General features: G+C 36.8%; 2 protein-coding genes across 9 annotated transcripts in view; one reads left to right on the top strand and one right to left on the bottom strand.

Moving 5' to 3' along the window:
- Positions 1 to 15,745, top strand: part of GIN1 (gypsy retrotransposon integrase 1) — a 29,890-nt gene that overhangs the window by 2,184 nt on the left and 11,961 nt on the right. For 2 of the 8 annotated variants that reach the window (XR_015168360.1, XM_086413315.1), the window contains exons 2-4: positions 9,199 to 9,344; positions 11,106 to 11,299; positions 12,937 to 13,242. Coding sequence is in view for 4 of the 8 variants with exons in the window: in XM_086413315.1 (XP_086269441.1) it covers positions 9,203 to 9,344; positions 11,106 to 11,299; positions 12,937 to 13,242 (642 nt within the window). In the remaining 4 variants the exon portion in view is untranslated. The remainder of the gene's footprint in view (positions 1 to 9,198; positions 9,345 to 11,105; positions 11,300 to 12,936; positions 13,243 to 15,745) is intronic. The other 6 variants (XM_086413317.1, XM_086413322.1, XM_086413320.1 and 3 more) reach the window with 3 other exon arrangements.
- Positions 1 to 15,745, bottom strand: part of PPIP5K2 (diphosphoinositol pentakisphosphate kinase 2) — a 109,889-nt gene that overhangs the window by 88,415 nt on the left and 5,729 nt on the right. Inside the window, exon 2 of the mRNA XM_086413298.1 lies at positions 9,577 to 9,671. The gene's annotated coding sequence lies outside the window, so the exon portion shown is untranslated. The remainder of the gene's footprint in view (positions 1 to 9,576; positions 9,672 to 15,745) is intronic.

Genomic DNA, 15,745 nt, shown 5'->3' with positions numbered 1-15,745 from the left:
TCTCATTGGTCTTTATAATTGTGAAAAAGAAAGGATAAGTAATATTTCTGTTTTGTCACACATGGATACTGAGACTTAGGTAACTGTTGCATGCTGGAAATTTTGACTCCTAAAAGCCTTACCTTTTTAGATAGGCCCTTTCTGAAGTGAAGTAATTGTCACCTTTGAAACCTGTGCTCTTTTTATATTAATGCTACCTCTCCAGTCAGGAAATGCAAGTAATTCTTGTTCATTTACAAATAGTTGAATAGCCATTGTGTCCCTATAAAAGTCGCCTTGTAGATTTTCTAACAGAAGCCTGAACCAAGTATCAATGTTATGAAAGCTGAGGATGAGAAATAATTAAATTAGTGGGGGAGAGGGGTTGAGGTTGGAAAAACATGAAATTTGAAACAACAGAGACCAAGGTTTAAATGTCAATGGATGGGCTCACTCTATTGCCTTGAGGAAAGTGGACAATCTCTCTGAAGCTACGTTTTTTTATCTCTAAAATGTATGCAAAATTACTACCTACCCCTTAGGATGTTGTGAGGATCATCACAGTGTAGTACCATATACATGTTTGCAGCTGTTTTTAAAATTTGCTTTTGTGGTTATTTTTAAAAATTAATTTTAAAAAATTGTTTCCCATCTATATAGTTTTGGCTTTTCTAGATGTCATAAAAAGAGCAGCATGTAGTATGTTTGTAGCCTTTTGTGTCTGGGTTTCACTTAGTCCAATAATTTTGAGGTTCGTCCCTATTAAATATATTTGTAGTCCCTTTTTGCTGAGGGGTATTCCACTATGTGGATCTACCACAATTTGTTTATCCATTCACTTGTTGATGAGCATTTAGATTGTTTTTAGGTTTTGGCTGTTACGAATAAACATTCTAGAAATATTCACATACAGATTTTTGTGTGGACATGTACTTTCATTTCTCTTAAGTTAAAGCTGTTTTCCAACATGTTTACACCATTTTTTATTCTTACCAGCAGTGCTTTGCATGCTTGGTAGTACTTAGTATTGGCAGATTTTTTTTTTTTTTTTTTTTTGCCATTTTGATGGATTTGTAGTGGTATCTTATTGTGATTGAGAGCTTCCCAGGTGGCTCAGTGGTAAAGAATACATCTGCAAGTGCAGGAGATGCAGGTTCGATCTCTTGTCTGGGAAGACCCCCTGCAGAAGGAAATGGCAACCCACTCCAATATTCTTGCCTGGAAAAACCCCATAGACTGAGGCGCCTGGCAGACTGCAGTCCATGGGGTCACAAAGAGTCAGACACGACTTAACACCTGAACAGCAGCAAAAACTTGTGGTTTTAATTTGTGTTTTTCATTGCATAATGGTGTTGAATGTCTTTACATGTTATCTGCTAACCATATCTTCTTTGACGAAGTGTCTGTTCACATCACTTTAAAATTTGGATTGTTTGCTTTCTTATTATTGGGCTTTGATAGTTCTTTATAGATTCTGGACCCACTTTTTTTAATTATATATGTGTATCGCAAATATTTTCTCCCAGCTGTGATTACTCTGTTTTCTTAACAGTATTTTAAAAAGAACATAAGTTTAATTTTTTTCTTTTACGGCTGGTTCTTTATGTTTGCTATCTGAAGTCATTGTCTAACTTAAGCTTACAAAAATTTTCTCTTTTACTGTCTTCTAGAAATTCTCAACCTTTAGTTTTTACATTTAGATCTGTAAACCATCGTGAATAATTTTAATTTCTTTGTATGGTGCAAGGCGTTTGTTGAGATTCATCTTTTTTAATGTGGATGTTTAGTTAGTTGCTTCAGCATCATTTGTTGTAAACATTACTCTTTCTCTGTTGAGTTACCTTGCCACCTATGTAAAAAAATCAGTACATACCATTTCTCTGTAGCTGTATCTCTGGATACTATTCTGTTCCATAGATTGATGGCTATCATTTTGCCAGTACCACCGGGTCTTGATTACAATAGCAATAAGTATGTCTTGAAACAAGGTAATATACAAATTTTCAACTATGTTCTTGTTTTCCAAACTTGTTTTAGCTATTGTGAGTCATCTGGTTTTCCATATTGATTTTTTTTATTATTATTATTTTTGTCCGTGCCACAAGGCATGCAGGATCTTAGTTCCCTGACCAGGAATTTGACATACCCCCAGCACCACTGGACTAACATGTCAATTTTAGAATCAGCTTGTCGATTTCTACAAAAGAGCTTGTGGGTTTCTGTTTGCATTGCATTGATTCTGTAAATCAATTTGGGGAGAATTGACATCTTAGTAAGTTTATACAGCTTTTTTCATTGTTAGGGTGGGGAGTGATCTTTTTTCCCACCAGGCAGAAGCCTGTAGAAGAATTCTTTAATGCTATTTACTTCCATTGTTGAATATTATAATTTACCAGTCAATTTCAATCTAAATTAACCCCTTGAGGTCTTTTTTTCTTATCTGGAAAATGGGATATTGTATGGGGTTCCTTTGAGTGCTGTTTTAAAGTATTTTTAGTCGAGATCTAATTTTTCATTGTGTGATGTGGTATATTTAATTTTTCAAAAATCTTTTCTCTTTCCCTACTTGAAGATTAAATATATTTTACTATCCTTTTCTATAATTGTGTGAAAGAATAGAAATAATAGAATAATGAAACAGAATAGAAATAATGAAATAAACTGACTCTCCTGTTAATAATAATTGGTCTTTCAAATTAGAGAGTCAGTCTTATTTCCTGAACATTTTGGAAATTAGAAATACATGGCATCAAGAATGATGTGTTAAAGAAGTGTAAAAATTAATTTTACTAAGAGAAAATGAAATGGAATGCCTTTTTCTTCTGCGAAATTACCACCTGCCTTATTTTCTGTATTTAGGAAGTGCTTAGGAAAGAGATTGGAGAAGGAAATGGCAACCCACTCCAGTGTCCTTGCCTGGAGAATCCCAGGGACTGCGGAGCTTGGTGGGCTGCTGTCTGTGGGGTCGCACAGAGTCGGACACGACTGAAGCGACTTAGCAGCAGCAGCAGCAGCAGTAGGAAAGAGATGCAAGAAAATGACCTGATAGGTGCTTTTTGTTATACACGTAGAGAACTTAGTATTAACTTGTTTTCTGCCAGGTTTCTTTAGTTCCAGTTAAAGAAATGCTGGAAACTTTTAGCCTGTACCTCTAGTTCAGTTCAGTTCAGTTCAGTCCAGTTGCTTCATCGTGTCCGACTCTTCGCGACCCCATGAATCGCAGCACGCCAGGCCTCCCTGTCCATCACCAACTCCCGGAGTTCACCCAGACTCACGTCCATCGAGTCAGTGATGCCATCCAGCCATCTCATCCTCTGTCGTCCCCTTCTCCTCCTGCCCCTAATCCCTCCCAGCATCAGAGTCTTTTCCAATGAGTCAACTCTTCGCATGAGGTGGCCAAAGTACTGGAGTTTCAGCTTCAGCGTCATTCCCTCCAAAGAAATCCCAGGGCTGATCTCCTTCAGAATGGACTGGCTGGATCTCCTTGCAGTCCAAGGGACTCTCAAGAGTCTTCTCCAACACCACAGTTCAAAAGCATCAATTCTTTGGCACTCAGCCTTCTTCACAGTCCAACTCTCACATCCATACATGACCACAGGAAAAACCATAGCCTTGACTAGACGAACCTTTGTTGGCAAAGTAATGTCTCTGCTTTTGAATATACTATCCAGGTTGGTCATCACTTTCCTTCCAAGGGGCAAGCGTCTTCTAATTTCATGGCTGCAGTCACCATCCGCAGTGATCTTGGAGCCCAAAAAAACAAAGTCTGACACTGTTTCCCCTGTTTCCCCATCCATTTCCCATGAAGTGATGGGACCGGATGCCATGATCTTCGTTTTCTGAACGTTGAGCCTTAAGCCAACTTTTTCACTCTCCACTTTCACTTTCATCAAGAGGCTTTTTAGTTCCTCTTCACTTTCTGCCATAAGGGTGGTGTCATCTGCATATCTGAGGTTATTGATATTTCTCCTGGCAATCTTGATTCCAGCTTGTGTTTCTTCCAGTCCAGTGTTTCTCATGATGTACTCTGCATATAAGTTAAATAAGCAGGGTGACAATATACAGCCTTGACGGACTCCTTTTCCTATTTGGAACCAGTCTGTTGTTCCATGTCCAGTTCTAACTGTTGCTTCCTGACCTGCATATAGGTTTCTCAAGAGGTAAGTCAGGTGGTCTGGTATTCCCATCTCTTTCAGAATTTTCCACAGTTGATTGTGATCCACACAGTCAAAGGCTTTGGCATAGTCAATAAAGCAGAAATAGATGTTTTTCTGGAACTCTTTTGCTTTTTCCATGATCCAGTGGATGTTGGCAATTTGATCTCTGGTTCCTCTGCCTTTTCTAAAACCAGCTTGAACATCAGGAAGTTCACGGTTCACGTATTGCTGAAGCCTGGCTTGGAGAATTTTGAGCATTACTGTACCTCTAAGTGACTTATAATATCAGTGTTATTAGTCTACAACCTTTTCTTAATCTCTGAAAATTTAATAAATCTAATTTGTGTTTACTTATTAGATGCCTAACTCACAGTTGTCAAACTCTGTGCCAAGGCTTTCCAGGACATCATAGTAAATTCACAGGGTACCATGAAGTGTTTTAAACCTTCAAAGGAAACACAGCTGTATTCAACATCTATCAGATGTCTTGTGGACTACTAGTTGACAGTTTCAACATTAGGTCACACTCTTTCCTTTCTTCTACATCTTTGCAAAACTGGGTTTTGGATGTTGGCTGTGGTAATAATGCAAATACTGCATGAAAACCAGTATGGAGGAAGAAAAGAAGGTGACAGTGTTTAATCTGATTCCCAGGTTTCAGAAGTGTAACACTGACCAGAGGTGCATGCATACCGTTAGTAAGAAACTAGAGTTACCTCAACACTATATACTGAATATTTTATTCCTCCAAAATTCATATGTTAAAGTTCTAAGCCCTAATGAGATGGTATTAGTAGGTGGTGCCTTTGGTAGGTGATTAGATCCTGAGGGTAGACCTCTCAGGAATGGAATAAGTGTCTTTCTAGAAGAGAACTCTGAGAGCTCCTGAACCCCTTCTACCATGTGAGGATATAGCAAAGATGCCATTTATGAAACAGGAAGCAAGCTCACCAGACAGGGAATCTACCACTTGTTCTTGAACTTCCCAGCCTCTAAAACTAGGAGAAACAAGTGTTTGTTATTATTAAGTCAGATATCTAGTCTATGATACATTGCTACAGCAACCCAAATGGACTAAGACACCCTGGAGAAGGGAAAGGGGGAGGGGTATTGTGGGAACTCAGAGAGGTTTTTAACTGTAAGGGCAAAATACAGACATCACTGTGCTTTTTGCAGACATTCGTGTTTCCTCATGGCCAGTTTTTTCCTATGCTAAGTCACTTCAGTCGTTTCCGACTCTGTGCGACCCCATAGACGGCAGCCCACCAGGCTCCCCCGTCCCTGGGATTCTCCAGGCAAGAACACTGGAGTGGGCTGCCATTTCCTTCTCCAATGCATGAAAGTGAAAAGTGAAAGTGAAGTCGCTCAATCTTTTCCGACTCTTAGCGACCCCATGGACTGCAGCCTACCAGGCTCCTCCGTCCATGGGATTTTCCAAGCAAGAGTACTGGAGTGGGGTGCCATTGCCTTCTCCGAGTTTTTTCCTACCAGTTACAATTACTCACATCCTCCTGTTTCAGTTTGGTGAATCACATGGATTAATTTGCTTGTGTGGAAGAATCCTTGCTTCCCTAGTATAAACCTCTGTGTTTTAAGGTCTGTATTTCCTTTGAGGTGTGAGAGTTTGGTCTTTTACTCCTGCAGGCTTTTTAGAGGCCTGATGAGACTTCTTCCCCCCATTTCTTTTAATGTCCTTCAGGAAATTTGCAATGTTTACTGGTCTCTGAAAAGAAGGCAACAGAGAATTTTACATTTTAAACAAAATAAACATCTTTCTGCAGGTACCGTGCTCTCAGTGGCTAAACTGGGTGTTTTATTAAAGTTTTCTTTTAGATGATTTAGAATATTGGTGGTCCCAAAAGCCAACAAGGGAAAACATGGGGTCATTGGGGGAATGACCCCATGGGGTCACATGGGGAATGCGGGGTCATTTATAATATATGATACATTTTACAGAATATAGACCATAATGATTTAAACTAAGAAAAAGCAGGTCCTTCTGGCTCTTAGACTTGGAAGAGCTTGTGTCAGTGTATCTTAGAGAGAAATGTAAGATAGGAAAATGATTTTTGCTTGTTTGTTGGTTGTTTTTTTAAGAGTGAAGGAGAATTAATACAAAACTGGAATGACAGGCAAATAGATTGGTAGACTGACAGTCTATACTCCCTACTTGAAACCACACACAGCTTCCTAAATTGAAAATTGATGAAGGATGGAAGTTTGGTTCAGAATCCTTTGGCAGAGGAAAGGCTGTAGACAGGATGGATGACATGAAAGTAAAAGCATCGAGGGGTCTCCTGTCGCAGATTGAGGTTGCGGAGCAGCGCTTCCCCACCGTCAGCTGGAAAAGCACTGAGGTTTAGAGCACGCAGAACCGGAGAACACCAGACGTGTCTACAGCAAGGGCTGAGTGCGCACGGGGCAGACCCTCTCGACACGCTTCCTGTTGCCAGCTTCATCTAGGAAAACTTCTGTACACATCTTTTGATGGTCATACACTCATTTCACTAGGATGTAAACTTAAAAATAGAATTGCCAAGTCCTTAGGGTATGCTTAGCTTTAGAAGAAGCTGTCAGTTTTCCAAAGTGACTGTAGCCTTTTACACTTTCACAAACCATGTGTGAGAGTATCCTCCCAACACCTGCTGTCTATGTTTTTAAATTTAGCCTTTTTGGTAGTGTATAGTTGTAAATCATTTTGGCTTTAGTTTGCATTGCCCTGGGAGTAATGATGTTTGAGGACATTTTCACTTGCTTATTATCCCTTTGAGCATTCACTTTTTTTGAAATCTCATGTGAGGTATTTCCCTGTTTTTTTATATTTTTATCCTTTGCCTTTTGATTTTGTCATAATTCATTGTATTTGCTGGGTATGAGTCCTTTGTTAGATATATATATTAAAGTTATCCTCTCCCAGTCAGTGGATCATCTTTTCCCTTTCTTAATGGTCTTTCGATGAACAGATTTTGATTTTAATAAAATCTAACTTGTTATAATTTTTTTCTTTTATGAATAGGACTTTTTGTTCCTGTTTCAGAAATCTTTATCTTTTCCCAAGGTTTTGAAGATCTTTTTCTATGTTTTTGTCCAGAAGCTTTATACTTTACTTTTCATATTTAGGTTTGTGATTTATCTGGAATTTTGTAGATGTTGGTAGATGGTTGATATTAATTTTTTTCTGATACAAATATCCAATTGCTTCAGCATCATTTATTGAAAAGACCATCTCTTCTCCCATTGAATCAATGCCCTTGTTGTAAAGTAATTGACTGTATACATGTGGATTTAATTCTGGACTCTATTCTATTTCCATGGTCTGTTTGTCTTATGCCAAGACTTCACTGTTGTATTTACTGTAGTTTTATAAATGGTTTTAAAGTCTGATCCATTTATTTTTGAGATGTTTTAGAAATTGTAATAAGGTACATTTGTTTGATTTTTGTTTGTAACCATTTATTACAAAATGGAAAAATTATATATTAAGAATTTAATTAGAATAAACTGTTTTATAGAAATAATTAACCTGTCTTTTAGTTATGATAGGAGAGAATTAGTCTTACAGAACGTTTGCTTTTAAAATAGCCTACACTTTATACTAATCTAAGGTTAAGGGATGTTAGAAACATACTGATATTCCAGAGTTGTGAAAAGATCAGAAAGATGGTTATTAAATGTGCAAAGTGCTGTTTCATTGGCAAAGAGACTTAATAGGCTATTTAAGACCTAGTTCATAGGCCTAGTCTGTTCTGCTTTGTTCTGACCTTCTCTCTGCAGAAATATTTTCTTTTATCCTTATCCTTAGATCTTCTGGTGGTCAGTAAACGTCCATATTAATTTTGAAAATTCAAAATGTTAAGTCTTTGCATCAGTTAACATTTCTAGTGGGAAACAGAAGATATACTCTGGTGGGATTTTAAAGAAAATTTAATAAAGCTCCTGTTTACACACCTGATGGGAAGGGTCAAAGAAGGCAATGTGGCTCCTGGAGACTAGCGACAGCAGAAAATAGCTACCACCTCTAGGGCTGAAGTGTCAAGAGAGGAAATGGTACAGACTTCCAGTGAGAGCTAGAGACACAGAAGATGGGCTTCCTGGTAAGGAGCTATGGTTGTAGAGGGTTGCAGCTTAAACCAAGGAAGGACCTGGGAAATAAATATCCTGACGTCTTCTGCTGCCTGATTTGACTGCTCATACCTCCTGCTGGACAAGGCCAACCAAAAAACTGTAAATGCAGTCTGTAAGGGCCAGTCTGTTAGGGTACAGCAGCAGGGAGAGTAAGGTCAAAAATATATCTGGATCAGTTAGGTGGTGACAGATGGAATAACCAGCACAGGATAGTTTGTTTCAACTGAAAATATGAAAGAAAAGATGTTTTTCTTTTAATGTAATGGTTTTTCATAATGCTTAGGGTCTAAAATAGAGAAGTTTTTTGTTTTGGCCAGTACAGCCAGACTTTTTATAACACAGAGAAAGTATACACAGAACAAAAATCTTTTCTGTTCAAGAAAAATTAGCTTCCATGTAGTTCAGAATAGTGTATGAAATCTAGCATAGCTAAAATCTTCTTTGTCATTTATCATCTGAACATTTTAAAAATGGATCTTTTTCATAAATGATTAGATTTTTGTGACCATGAATATATTTAGAAGTAACATAAAACTACATTTTTCCTTTTATCACCTATCATTTATTTAAATGTCACATAAGAGAACCATCCTATATAAGTAACATTTCAAGTGATGTGTAATAAGAGACTTTAAGCAAAACTTTTTGAAGTGTACTTGTTCCTTTTTTCCTAGTATGGGGAAATTTTTAAGTATTTCTTTTCACTTGGAAAGAGACAAGATAATGTGTCATGTTGTATCTCAAAAACAGCATCTGGATATTCTAGTTCATATACATCATACTGTTCCTTTTCTGTACTGCAGTTATTTCTTGTCACTGATAATATTCCAGGAAAGTTCAATTCATGGATAAGCACAAATATGACACAAGCCTGAACTGAAATAGCAACTGAATTAGCTTATCACTTAAATTGTATCTTTAAATACCTTTTGCCTAGGTTCATGATGGTTCGTAGTGGAAAAAATGGTGACCTTCATCTTAAACAGATTGCATATTATAAACGAACTGGTGAATATCATCCAACTACACTGCCTAGTGAGAGAAGTGGCATAAGAAGAGCAGCAAAAAAATTTGTCTTCAAAGGTAAAATACCCCCTATTTTTAGTATAGACTTTTATATAGGTGCTTCCCCATGTGGAGTTCTTTGTGGAGTCCTGAGGATTTCTGTAGCAATTGGTTGTTGCTTAAATTGATAATGGCGTTCAGTCGAAAGCAAAATAAAAATCACGTTGAAGCTAACTGAAGGCTAGTAAGCATGAAAGGGGCATTTTAAATCATAGACAGAAAATGATAGCATGAAAAAACCAGCACTTGCCTGAATTAACGCCGCTCTTGTTCCTTGGCGAGTCCTACTTCGGTGGTGCACTTGCGGGCACTCACGTCACCCTCAGTGAAGAACTGACTGGATGCCTAATGTGAAAATGTTGACAAAGTTAACTTATTTACTCTATTACTTCCGTGATTCCTCCCTCTCCCTGCTGTTAAATGGTTTCAGGATCATATTTATCTTTGAACTCCTAATCTCCCTGAGTGAATTAAATGTTTGAAAGGCAGTGGAATATTTATCTTGAAAGATTATGATCATTCTCCCCTCTTTGTCCTCCTCCTCCAAAAGGGAAGAGAAGTTTGAGATATATAAGCAAAAAGTACAGTCACCAGATGGCTAAATGAATGTTGGTGTTATTAACGGGAATTTTGCCTGTAGGTACAGAATCAGGCTTTTCTCAAAGCAGGTCAAGAAAATTCTAAAATTATAAATAAATACCTGCTTATTTCTCCCTGTGTACATCCCTTCCAGTAGCTCCCTTTAATTGAAGAATGCTAAGTTGCTTTAGTCACGTCCCACTCTGCGATCCCGTAGATTGTAGCCCGCCAGGCTTCTGTGTCCATGGGACTCTCCAGGCAAGAATACTGGAGTGGGTTGCCATGTCCTGCAGGCAGTCTTCCCACCCAGGGACTGAACCTGCATCTGTCATGTCTCTTACACACCTATTACATTTTACACTAAAGAGTATTCGTTCATTCGTTCACTTAATGATTTATGCACCAATTGTTTACTGAGTTCCTACTATGTGCCAGTCACATTTTAGGCCTTGGGAATACACTGATGAATGAAATAGATTAGGCTCCTGGCCTTAAGCTGCTTACTTTCTAATTCAAGTAAGGAATGTTCCACTCAGCATATTCTTAGCTAAGCACACTAACAATGGCGTCTTTTTGAGTTTGAATATTCATCCACACTGGAGAAGTGGCAGTTCTCTTCATGCCCTGATTACATTGCTCATAGACTCTTTTTAGGTGTCTCCAAAGGAAAGCAGAACTGTCCTGAAGATTAAAGTTCTGCTACTTTCTTGGCTTTACTAACCCTATTTCCTACTCAAATCCAGAAAAACTTAAGAGAGGTGGTGGCTTACAAAAGTACAGCTCTGATGAAATGCTCTTTTGGAAAATTCTATTCCAGAAGTTGCTTATCTGTACATAATTTATTTGCTAATTCATGCCATTTTTAGGAGGTGCCTGCTGCAAGTGTTTTTCTAGTTTGATTACTCCCATAGGAAGATGATTTTATACTCCCATATTACCATGTGCTTTGGTGAACAAGTTAGCTCTACTTGATTTGATAGCTACAAAACTATAGCAGCTAGATCTACATATCCAGTAAGTATGACAGTGGAAGATGTTTCAGATTGTATGGTAGCATCATCACAAATATTCTATCTTAGAGGGAGAAAGATTTAACCAAAACAAAAACCCTCATGGTTTGAAGATAAGGCTGTGATTATCTTAAAACTATATAGATGTCTAAAAATTGCAATGATATCATTTTGGTGTTTTTTATTCTAGAAAAGAAGCTGTTTTATGTCGGAAAAGACAGAAAACAGGATCGCTTGGTAGTTGTTTCAGAAGAAGAAAAAAAGAAAGTCCTAAGAGAATGCCATGAAAATGACACTGGAGCCCATCATGGCATATCCAGAACCCTTACTCTAGTGGAATCCAGTTACTATTGGACTTCTGTGACCAATGATGTCAAACAGTGGGTATGGCTTATGTCTTTAGAATATTTTGAATAATGTCTTTATGGTATACATTCAAAATTCATTACTGCTTTAGATTAACTCGATATCACTTCTCATTAAGTACTTTTTGTATGGTCATTTCTCAAGTACTTTTTGTATGGATAGTTTTTTGTGCAGAACATTTGAAGAGAGTTTTATTTCCCTTCAAAAGTCTTCTTTAAAATCACTGAAATATAATTTGAACTAGAACAAAACATTATTTAAATATTTGAATTTACTACATTTAGATTATCTTGGGCACAGATTTTCATCATTGAACTATTTTGTGTGGCAGAATTTAAATGGGGCTGAAGTTTCTTTGACTAAAAATAAGTCACTACATTTTTAATGACATTCATACAGTCTTTTCTTGAGAAGAGAATATGTTTGTGATAAATCAAGCCCAGTATGTTTCTCATCTTTTGTGCCTGTTACTGTCTTGACATAGAAAATGTCAAGTGTGACAGAAACCCCCAACCAAAAAATGAAGTTGTGAAGATAATGAAGTTCTTCTGAGTTTTGTAACGTTATAACCCATTAGGACCTTCAGCTTCTTCTGATAGAAAATTCAGGGATTCTTGCTGCTAGGTCAGCTGATCCCTACTCGTGTGCTCATGTGCTGTCTGTAGCAAATGGTAGAAATTCCTTGGTTTATGTGTGAGGATCCTTTAATAATTGTGATAGTGCATTAAAAGACTGTCATTTCAGGCATAAAAAATTAACATATTTAATTTAACCAAGTATCATTTGTGAGTCTGTGAAGGTATTCCAAAGACCTCAGTGTTTGTATTCAGCTTTAGAACATGCCACACACTCCTTTTCCAATATTCAGTGAAGTCTTTGTCAAATCTTTATCATTGAGAAATGAATTTTGGATGTAAGGTTATTTGTGATGAGAACTAGTTTAAGTTAGAAAATAAAAATTTAATCAAAAGTAACTATATTTCAGTAAAATCATTTTAAAATTTTTGTTCAGGCCTTGATTTGAAAGTAGTTTCCAAAATAGAGTTCCGGAAATATGTTGAACAATGGCATCTTCCACAAGTCGGTCAATTTATATCTTCTCATCTCACTACAATGAAAACACCATGACAGCATGGGCTGGATTTTTGTTCGTACTCTTTTCCTAGGACCTAGAGGAATTTCTGGCATCTAAAAATATTGCTTGAATAAAGTTATATTTTAATAAATATTACTGCAGTAGATGAATGAATGAACTTATTAGAGTGGTATCTTTAAAAGAAAAATATTTTTTGCTTATAGAAATTATATACTCACATACTGATGTAAAATTATAGCAAATATGTTTTGAGATCTATTCATTTAATAAGTATTTATTGATTGTAAACCAGAATTATGTTCCATGTGAATAAGACCCATTAACATGGTCATTGAATAGTTGATTTCAATTAATTAATAGCAATTAATTAATTAATAGCAAATATTTGATTATTCTGAATAGGTTTCATTTTATTCTGAGTACAGTCCAAAAGTTTCTCCCTTAAAATATAAAGTACCTATATCAACCGTTACAAAGTTCAGATTTATAATACTGCTTTTTTTATATTGGATATATTAACACTTGTCTATCTTTTCTTTATTATATGCCTGTTTTATAGGTATATGCTTGTCAGCATTGCCAAGTGGCAAAAAATACAGTTATTCTAGCACCTAAACAGCACCTTCTCAAAGTGGAGAATCCATGGAGTATAGTTACTGTTGATCTGATGGGCCCATTTCATACAAGCAACAGAAGTCATGTATATGCTATAATCATGACAGATTTGTTCACAAAATGGGTTGTGATTTTGCCTCTTTGTGATGTTTCAGCATCAGAAATTTCTAAAGCTATTATCAACATATTTTTCTTATATGGGCCTCCTCAGAAAATAATAATGGACCAAAGAGATGAATTCATTCATCAGGTAAGACAAATAAACTACTTAGATCTAGGAGCATATTTTACTCACTTTTCAGTGTACAACACAGCTTATTATATGATGCTTAATAAGTTTAGATAAATTCCTACAGATATAAAGGTTTAATATTGTATAGTACAAAAGTAGTTGAACTGGAAATTAAGAGACCAATATTTTAGTATCAGTACTTACTATGCCACTAAATAATTGAAACTTATCTTTAGTTTTCTTCAAACTAAAATGAGATGGGACCAAATAGTCTTTTTTTGCTACTAGCTTAAAAATTCTGTGATTGACATGTAGAGGGAGAATTGACTAAATGGAGAAGTATTATACATCATTTCATGAATGAGAATATTCAATATTATAATATCAATTTTTCTAAAATCAAAATTAATTTATATGATTAATGGATTTCTAATCAGCATTAAAAAGGAGGAAGCATTTTCCCTTGCCCTGGCCTTTTTATCCAAATTAAAGTTAACCTTAAAGAATAAGCAGACAGTAATATATACAAAAAATCTAACAAAGGAATATACTACTATATTTAGAGGTATATTATTAAATTTTTACAATTGACAAAAGACTGGTATAAATAACCAGACTAAATTCACAGCACCTTTGATATCTCAATCCAGAAGAAATACCTAAAGTTATACTTATTAAATAGTTAGGGCTTGGGTCAGGGGGTTCCTAAGGTGATCTCCAGGTTTTATATTAATAATTCACTAGGAGGACTCTGCAGATGGACATACTCATGCCTAAGATTTATATAATTAAAGGATACAAAGCAAGATTAACAGAGAAAAGGCTCATGGGGATAAGTCCAGGGGAAAACCAGGAACAAACTTGTAAGACATTCTCTCCCAGTGGAGTCTCACAGGACATGGTTAATTCTCCCAGTGAAGAGTTGTAGCAACACATGTAAATTGTTGTCTACTTGGGAAGCTTATTATAGACTTGGTGCCTGGGATTTTAAATGGAAGCCGATCACATTGGCACCCAAAATTCTAGAGTCTCTAAAGAAGTTTTCAGCATAAACCACCTTCTTTGTAAAACAGTTTAGGCACCATGAGCCATCCTTAATCCGTTAGGGAATGGTAGAAACCCTCACAGAATCCAGGTTCCTAGTCATCAGCCAAGGGCCAACTTTGTAAGCAGGACTTTCACAGGATAGCAGCCTTAGTTCTGCTGTGTTAACTCTTCCTACACAGGTCCAAACAACTTAGTGTTTATGTCCTAATCACTTAGCCATTTAAGAGAATAATAGTCATAAATTGAAAGAAAACTATTTTCATTTCATTCTTAAATAGCTTCAGTTAGTTACTAATGGGATATATATGCCTGTTGACCTCTGCTCAGTTTTTCAAACCTTGGAATCAGATTAAACACTGTAATCATTTCCTGTTTCACAATGATTTTTACACAATTGTTGCTTTTTATCATAGAGCGTAGAGCAAAAGTCACTTAGTCGTGTCCAACTCTTTGTGACCCCTTGGACGATAGCCTGCCAGGCTCTTCCGTTCATGGGATTCTCCAGGCAAGAATACTGCAGTGGGTTGCCATTCCCTTCTCCATGGGATCTTCCTACCCCAGGGATTGAACCTAGGTCTCCCGGATTACAGGCAGATTCTTTACTGTCTGAGCTACTAGGGAATCATGGCACCTATCAAAGAACGCTTCTATAGAGATACATCATTATCGAGAGAAATGTAGTCTTACCTAATCTAATGTTGAAACCGTAAACTACCTTAAGCTAGTAGTTTCCAAGGTGTCCAACAGATGCCAAGGGGGCCATTTGGCACAGAGTTCGGTAATTATGTTCAAAATGATAGAGCTGGTATCACAAGAGAGTGGAGTTGGGGAAGGATTATTTAATACATTTAATTTAGTTAATAGCATAAATAAAAATTTTCTAATTATTTCTATTTATTTCTATAATATGATTTTAGGATTACTGCATACCAAAATTATTTTCAGATAAATTAAAATTTTTGTGTTTTTTAATTGAAACAAACAAAAATTCAATTAACTTAAAAAAAAAAAAAAAAACTCCAGAGACTGACTTGACATTCCAGGCTTAGGGAACAGAGGCATAAATTTGAATGGAAAAATCACCAAATTTGGGCTGTGTAAAAATTAGAAATTTGTATGTGGTAAAATTTGTATGTGGTCAGTTTTCATTCCAATCCCAAAGAAAGGCAATGCGAAAGAATGCTCAAACTACCACACAATTGCACACATCTCAATGGCACCCCACTGCAGCACTCTTGCCTGGAAAATCCCATGGATGGAGGAGCCTGGTAGGCTCCAGTCCATGGGGTCGCTGAGGGTCGGACACGACTGAGCCACTTCACTTTCACTTTTCACTATCATGCATTGGAAAAGGAAATGGCAACCCACTCCAGTGTTCTTGCCTGGAGAATCTCAGGGACAGGGAAGCCTGGTGGGCTGCCGTCTATGGGGTCGCACAGAGTCGGACACGACTGAAGTGACTGAGCAGCAGCAC

This window comes from Bos grunniens, chromosome 7 (genome assembly GCF_055505025.1).
Source record: "Bos grunniens cultivar Pamir isolate PY7600 chromosome 7, Bosgru_T2T1.0, whole genome shotgun sequence".
Classification (NCBI taxonomy): domain Eukaryota; kingdom Metazoa; phylum Chordata; class Mammalia; order Artiodactyla; family Bovidae; genus Bos; species Bos grunniens.
The sequence above is the reverse complement of the archived record's forward strand: the minus strand, read 5'-3'. Positions and strand labels throughout refer to the sequence as shown.